This window comes from Borostomias antarcticus, assembly GCF_949987555.1.
Source record: "Borostomias antarcticus genome assembly, chromosome: 19".
In the NCBI taxonomy this organism is placed as follows: domain Eukaryota; kingdom Metazoa; phylum Chordata; class Actinopteri; order Stomiiformes; family Stomiidae; genus Borostomias; species Borostomias antarcticus.
In genome coordinates, this window is record NC_140252.1 from 7,189,990 (window position 1) to 7,198,016 (window position 8,027).

Consider the following 8,027-nt stretch of genomic DNA (forward strand, 5'->3'; position numbering starts at 1 on the left):
TGCGCTTCAAGGCCGGCACCCATGAGGGAGGAGCCAGGCACGGGGGGGGCGGGGCCGGCGTGGACGTGGCCAAGGCGGAGGCGCTGCAGGAGGAGCTGAAGGCGGCCAGGCTGCAGATCAACGACCTGAGCGGGAAGGTGGGACGGTTTTTCCCTCCTTTCCTTAATTCGCTTTCGCTCGCTCTCGTCGTTCGCCATGATGACCTTGAACAGGAGTCGTCTAATGAGTTCTTTGTAAAAATGTCCCTACAAGCAATAGGTGAAATGGATGTTTGTTGTGAACAAATGGAAAACAAATGGAAAGCCATTTATCATGCCTCCATCGTCCTGATGTGTGCTGTTTTCATGTCTAACATGAAAGCAGGCTAGATAGGGTGTATATTTTAGCAATGGCACCACCTACTGGGCCGTCTCTGATCCCACACTTTCTCTTATCATGGGGTGAGTGAGTGTAAGTAGATGGTGGAGGACAATTACAGTATGGGGAGAATGAAATATACACTACCTCTCCCCCCTTCCCCTGTTTTAACCCTTACTTTCCCTCTTCCTCTCTCCAGCAGTGACTCCTTAGCCTCCTCTGCCTCTCTCCTGCACTGTGACTGTCTGCTTGTTCTTGTTTTTAGAAGGCTTTACTGACAATGCCCGGGATGTACAGTCGGTTCACTCACTCTAGACAAATTATTATTCTAAGTCACTTTGGATAAAAGTGTCTGCTAAATAACTAAAGGTCACCAGCTCAGTGGCCTTGTGGTTAGAGTGTCCACCCTGAGTTTGGAAGGTCGGGGGTTGGATCCCCGGCCGAATCATACTGTACCAAAGACTATAAAAAAATGGTACCTCCCTGCTTGGCACTCAGCATTAAGGGTTGGATTGGGGGCGAGTCCCTGTGACGTATTAGCGTCGTGTCCAAGGGGTGTACTTGTAAATCAGGCTGCCTCAAACTAAGGAATGAGGAGATGAGCTCCTGCCCTAAGGACACCTAGGCTCGAAAACCATTGGTTCTCAATGCTACTTACTTACTAAATTAATGTTAATGTAAATGTAGCTAGTATACTTTTCCTCTCCTCCGCTCCTCTTTTTCTTCTCACATTCCCTTTCGTCCTCATCTCTTCCCCTTTCCTCTCCTCCCTCCCTCCCTCCCTCTCTCTCTCCCTCCCTCCCTCCCTCTCTCCCCCCTGCAGGTGATGCAGCTCCAGTATGAGAACCGCGTCCTCCTCTCCAACATGCAGCGCTACGACCTGGCCTCCCACCTGGCGCTGAGGGGCGGAGCCAGCCCCCGGGACAGCGACGCCGAGAGTGACGCCGGAGGCCCCAGCGGGGGCGGGGCCGGGCACCGCGAGAGCGACGACGACTCCTCGTCCTCCCGCCTCCAGCCGCCGCACCGCAAGCGCGAGGGCCCGGTGGGCGGGGAGAGCGACTCGGACGAGGTGCGCAACAACAACAACAACGGCGGCGGCCGCTGCCTCACGCCCACGCCGCGTGGCCTCTACATGCTGCCCGGCCCTGAGGGCGCCGCCGCCGCCGTCTGCCCCTCCCCCGTGGGCTCCTCCCGCTTCTTGCCTCGCTGCGGCCTGCGGGACCGCCAGCAGATGATCGACATCCGCGTGGAGGCGGAGCGGCTGGCACGCACCATCGACCGCCTGATCGCAGACACGGCCGCCGTCATGGCCGAGGCGCGGGCGTACGTCTCCAACGGCGACCTGTTTGGGCGGGGCGAGGAGGACGAGGAGGGAGGAGGGGGGAGGGTCAGGGAGCACGAGCTGCTCTACCGCATCAACGGCCAGATGAAGGCCTTCAGGAAGGAGCTGCAGGCGTTCATAGACAGGCTAGAGGTGCCCAAGGCCCGGGACAGGGAGACGGAGGAGCCGCTAGCGGTGAGGAGGAGTGTGTGTGTGTGTGTGTGTGTGTGTGTGTGTGTGTGTGTGTGTGTGTGTGTGTGCATCAGTGCTCTGTGTGTTAGTGGGGGTGAATATCCATGTTTAAAAAAAAAAAAGACCCAAGTGTGTGCGTGTGTGTAGTATTTGTGTTTTTATTTGCGTGTGTGTGTGTGTGTGGTCCCACTGTACCTGTCCTTGACTACTGAGTTATATGCTAATTCTCTCTCTCTCTCTCTCTCTTTGTTCACATCTGTTCCACCTCGGTTCTCCTCTCAGATGTTCCAGCCTATCATCTTACTCATCCTCATCCTCGTGCTCTTCTCCTCCCTGTCATACGCCACCATCTTTAAACTCGTGTTTCTTTTTACCCTGTTCTTCGTCCTGTGACACACGCTTCCCCCCGTAGTCTAGCCGCATCCCTCCTTCCTGTCTTTCTGTTGATTTTTTTGTTACGTTCGTTGCCAAGGTCACGCAAAGAAGCACAGGAAGCTCCCTAGCTTCGCCGAGGCCACAGTCACATACCAGGAAGTACGCCTAGTTTCAACACTGGAGACTACATTACCCATAGCACACCACTGCTTTCATCTGCCCCTTGAAGAGGTGAGTTATTAAGGATACCTTTTTTCCAGAAGGATATCTCACTCATAAAGGTTGTGCTTCAACTTGATTTTTAAGGGTATGGGGAGATGGTGTTCAGGATGTAGTTAGCCCCACTTTGGTGTAATATTGTGTGTCAAGGGGGCAAGCATACAGTTTGGAACTCGGCACGTTTGAACCTGAGGCCTGAAATCGCTGGTTCTGCTGAGAACTTGAGGCTGCGCTATTGTTCGGAAGGCAAGGACTGACAAAGTGAAGCCAATCTCAAGATGAAGAAATTGCTTTTGTCCATGTGCCTACATAAGTGAACAACAGATGAGTGTTAAGCTGGCTATAAGATTAAGAGGAGATGATCGTCTGCTTAATATGACAGTCACTTGTGCTAGTGGTTCAACAGTATATTGTGCTATCTCCACAAGATACAAATAAAATCTTTACCCCTAAGTAATCCCCCTATGGTGCACTTTTGTTTCGTTTATGTCCTTATTGCTCGGCATATTTAGAGTGAGACGGCTTAAATAAATGGTTTGATTAGGAGCAGTGTCCAGTCTTCCAGGCTAGTGCCCTCAGTACAGCCCACATACGCGTATTATGCCTCGAGAGCCCTCGAGAGCGCACAGCATTCTGTCTGAGAATTCATGCATTCATAAGAACTGAAAAGCTATTTTGCATTATCCGATGTCTTTTTCAATACTGCTGTTTGTGCCGGCATACCTGTTCGGTTCACCTTACTGAGTTAGCATGACGCGCAATGATGTATTGCGCAACCTTCATCACGAGCAGCAATGACAAGCGTGGAATATAAATTAAGAGGTGATTTGATCATGAGTTGCGGATCTGAACAACATCAATTGTACGGAAAATAACTGTCGACCATGTTAACGTATACCTATTTGGCATCACTTGGAAAAATAAAGTGGGTCACAGGACAAAATCTGCCAAGCATCCCAAAGAGGAGTAGCAACAGAAATGCTCATTGGTTCAGAGACTGTGACAGCTGAAATAACTATGTAAACACTTTCCCTCTCTCCGTGGGGCTTTGTAATTATAGCCAGGATGGTGGTGACGACAGACCCCCAAATGCTGGAATAAATTTGACATTATGATATTTGATCCTGGCTCCAATGACGACACAACGTAAATACTGGGAGTCAGTATAAAGGCCGGGTTCCCCCCTGGAACAGAAGTTGTTTACCCTGAGCGCAGGCACCTGCTCCCTAGGCCACTTAACCCGTGGCGTGACAGGAAGGGCTCTTTAAATCCAACCAGCGGGACTTTACGTAATATACAGGCAGCCGGGGAGGAGGCAGGAGGAGCACTAGGATTTTGCAACGCAGGCTGACGCGCGAGCCGTCCAAGAGTTACCACCGGGCAGAGACGCATTTCAGTCTCGAGCTAACGGGAGTCAGTCTCAGCCTTCCGTGTAGTCTTAAACTACAGACGAAAATCGGGATTTGTTCCACTTCGATCCTTGCTTTACATTGAGATGAATAAGAAGCATATCTAACTTGCCAGGTAAGGTCACTGCGAAGTGTTTTAAATGTAGGATAGCTTGTATTATTTTATGCAAATAGCTTTTGTTTATTTATTTTTTTTATCAATAAGTTAGGCTAATCGTTTTTTATTATTATCTTATATCTGTTTTTCGACTAAGCATTGTCTGATATTGAATAGAAAGATGGATAACTTTGCTTTTTTTCTGCGCATGTATTGGTTTAATTTCATTTGGAGCCAGAAGCCCAAATAACCAACGCACCTTGCATCTGTGCGGGAATTTCATTAATAATCGGAAGGACCTGCGCCATGTGTTGGCTATTTATTTACTCTCTCTCCCTCTCCCTCTTATCCTGTTTAACGATGCATAGTTACACGTTTATTAATACCCCTCTTACATCACGAGGGGCCAACTATTTCGGCTACTTTCGGCGGGGTGCGCTTATTGCAGGGTATTCGTCGATGGCAAAGAAGCCCTCGCATTAATGTAGCCTACTGGAAGTGAAGTTATGCACTATATTTTATAAATCTATACCTGCCCTATGTCCTAAACACCCCGCTATCGAATACGGAAAGACGCGGTCGAATTCCTGCATAGGTCTAGCCTAGTACCACTATGTGCACTAACCTACAGCTGTGCGCACTGACCTTATCGATCAGTTGCCACATGCTCATTACGCGCAAACTGAAAGGAGAGATGGAGCGGAAATGCGTCGGTCTTCGTGCACATGTATTTCCTCTGGGAGAGGAGTATTTTGGGTTGCGGTGTGCGTTTGAGAAATCGGGAGTGGGTGCACAAGATGCCTCCCTCCCACCGTCCAGCAGCGCGATCGATGCTGGCAAGTTCCACGGTGCAAAATTAAAAAGGATGGGTTGTCACATGACAAAGATGCCATTCCTTGGTGCACTTGCCATATAGATAATATTGACAAGAATATCTAGACAAATTATATTTCTAAAGGAGAGGATGTGGAAATGTTAATCATCATGATATTAATATACTACTAGACTAAGAAATAAGATTCAACCAGGAGAGCAACACCCACAGTACTAAGAGAGGGACACTAGACTTGGATTAAAACATATTTCTTGTGAGTGATAATAATTTATTCCTCTTTTCTTCTCTACCTTTCGTTTCTCTGCAGCGTTCCCTTCCTCGCTCCCACCATCACTGACCCCTTGACCCTCAGGTGACCTCAGACAGGAAGTTGAAACGGCAGGGGAGGAAACTGTAATTAAAAGGCCTCTGGGTATAGTAAGCGGCCCGACATGGCGGCCATTGACCTGCAGCGTGGTCTGGAGCACGGCGGGCGGCCCTGGGGGACGGAGAGGGCGGAGCTACTGGACAGCTTTGACTCGGAGATGCAGGAGTGGGAAGAGCAGCTGCAGGACATGCAGAGGAAGATAGAGGAGGTGAGAGGTCAAATGGCAGTCGACAGCCAGGCTCTGTGCAGTAGCTATGCATGAACGACGCTCGTAAAGGTTAGGCATTTGGTCCGATGTTGTCAAGATGTGATCCTCACTCACAAACATAATTAACTGTCAATCAACTGTCATTCAAACAAGATGTGATATCAGACAGGGGCCAACAGAAGCTTGGACATATTTACATCTAACACCCTTGGCCTGACGGTTTTTATACAGGTCAGAGGGGCCTTCCCTGGAGAGGGTTTAGTTGAGTGAGTGAGTGAGTGTGTGTGTGTGTGTGTGTGTGTGTGTGTATTTAATAATATACTGTTGGCAGCATGTACCCAGTCTCAACCATATGTCCTCTCAGGACTAAAGATACAGACAAATGTTAACAAGCTAATTAAACTTTCATGTGCTGACAGAAGGACTGGACACACACACACACGCACACACACACACTGTGAAAGTGGATACTAGTGAACACATTAAATCTCAGGATGGCAGAGGGAATCATGCTAGCTCAAAGTGAAAAAACATCTGCTGGTTATAAAAATAGTCTGGTTGCACAACTGCTTTGTGATGGTTATAAGACGTGTTTGTTGTGTAAACAAGATTAGTTTCATACTGCATGATATGTCTTGTGCATAATAAAATGTATGCATTCACTATGGACAATATGCATTGATGACACAAAATGTACTATATGAATCAGTTCATATGGTCGTCAAGTAATTTTGTTTGTTTTGAACAATCTGTTTATGTTTACATTTCAGCTGTACAATGAGGTGCAGGCTCGCAGGGGAGGAAATGACATCACCACCGACAAGGGGAGAGATGCCAGGGTGATGAACCTCGGCCCAGAGCACCACGGCAACGGTTTCTGCGACCCGCCTGGTCACCACAGGAACAGCAGCAAGGACAGAGCTGTCGATGCGCCAGATCACCGTAGAAACGGTTGCAACTATGACACAGATGGTTACGGCTACCCCGTCAATCGTCAGGACAGTTGTGCCCGTAGCAACGGAGTGGCGGAGCTCGGAGACTTGTTGCAGGATTATCTAGATCTGGGTCATGGGATGACCCGCAAGAACCACGGCCCTCACTACACCGTGAGTTAATTATTTACTTATTCCAATCCCTTTCCCGGTCCATCTATACACAACCTCTTCACTGTATTGTTGTTTATCGGCATTTGCAGATGTGGAGATATTGGATAGATTTGAGCAATATGGCTTCTCTTGACACACTGAGTAGCCAGGAAGATCTGAATCAGCATACTGATTACACCAAATGGTCTGCTTATGGAAAGGGGTAGCGCATCGGGGGTTGTTTCCAAACCTGACATCCCCCATCTTTTTTTTGTCCTCTACCCCCATGGGGACCATACCATACAGTACATCCATCTCAACCATGTCATGGAAATAGAATTCCTAGAACTGCCACTGCTCTCAACCCCACATGAAACATCATTGGGAGTAACAGTATGGAAGCAGAGATAAAGTGATGCTTTTTTTTTCGGTGGGGAAGCCCGTTCTCATGATTTCTTTTTGTTTTGTTCTCTTCTTCTATTGGTCAGAATCTGAAACAGGTGGCTAAAATGCCTGGATGCCAGGATGAGGTCAAGAAGAAGCCAGCCTATGAAAGGTAAAAGAATGAGGCCGACTCATATATTCAAAACACTGAAGACATAAAAAAAATATATATATATATATATATATATTTCTAACATTTAAAGGTTGAGTTATCTGGAAAATAATTCAAGAACAGAGGACAGTGACCTTTCCCTGTAGAAGAACAAACATAAGCTTAGAAAACAGACAGAGATAAAAAAAAAAAAAAAAAAGAATTGTGTAGGTCTAACAATGTTGGTCCTTTGTCAATCTGTTTCAGTATTGGCCAGGACAGGATTGTGGGAGGCTTGGAGGAGGCTGAAAACAGGAAGAACAGAATGTCGCACATAAAGAATGGACCGTGCAAGGACCCCAACAAGGAGAACACGGGCACCAAACCCCCCCTCAAGCAGAGAGACGCCCCCCCTGTACCCCCTCGCTCTGACTCCGCAGCTCCAGACAGGAAGCCCTACAACTCAGGGGTCCTGGGGGATAGGAAGTGCGGCAGCCCCTCAGTCCTCAGGAAGTTTGGCGCCATGCTGCAGGAGAACGAGGGCAAGACGCTCACCGACACCGGCGTGGTGACCAATCAGGCGCCCCCGCCGGACCCCAAGTGCCCCACCCCCGGCTGCCAGCGCAGGGGCCTTGGCGCCGGCAGGGCGCCCGCACGCGCCCATGTCCAAAAGTGCCAGGCGGATTCCGTAGTGCTGACAGCAGAGATGGACCCTAGCCAAGAACAGGCAGGAGGGGCTGTAATAGACTTAGCAAGACAGAGCCAGATGGCAGAGCCCCGAGGCCCCTCTCTGGTCAGCTATGGCCTCTCTAAAGGACCCCAGGCAGGGGCTCAGCCCCAGAGGAGAACCCAGGTGGCCGGGAGCCCCAAGCCCAGACCCAGGGCCCAGAGCGGGGGAGACAGACACAGAGACCTGGGCGTAATCCAGGGGGAGAGGGCCAGGAGGCCCGCACCTCAGTCCGGAGAGCCCAGAGCAGATCACAAGGCCCCAGGGGGCTCCTCCCCCGGATCTCAGAGGACCCAGAGG

The 8,027-nt window shown here is 49.5% G+C and overlaps 1 protein-coding gene across 1 annotated transcript in view; it reads left to right on the forward strand.

Moving 5' to 3' along the window:
- The window catches only part of LOC311321343 (microtubule cross-linking factor 3-like), a gene marked incomplete at both ends in the record, with an annotated part of 7,588 nt that extends 5,325 nt beyond the window's left edge, over positions 1–2,263 (forward strand). The window contains 3 exons of the mRNA XM_084453298.1: positions 1–137; positions 1,181–1,873; positions 2,153–2,263. The exon at positions 1–137 is cut by the window's left edge and continues 208 nt beyond it. Of these exons, the coding sequence (XP_084309424.1) occupies positions 1–137; positions 1,181–1,873; positions 2,153–2,263 (941 nt within the window). The remainder of the gene's footprint in view (positions 138–1,180; positions 1,874–2,152) is intronic.
- Positions 2,264–8,027: the final 5,764 nt, after the last annotated feature.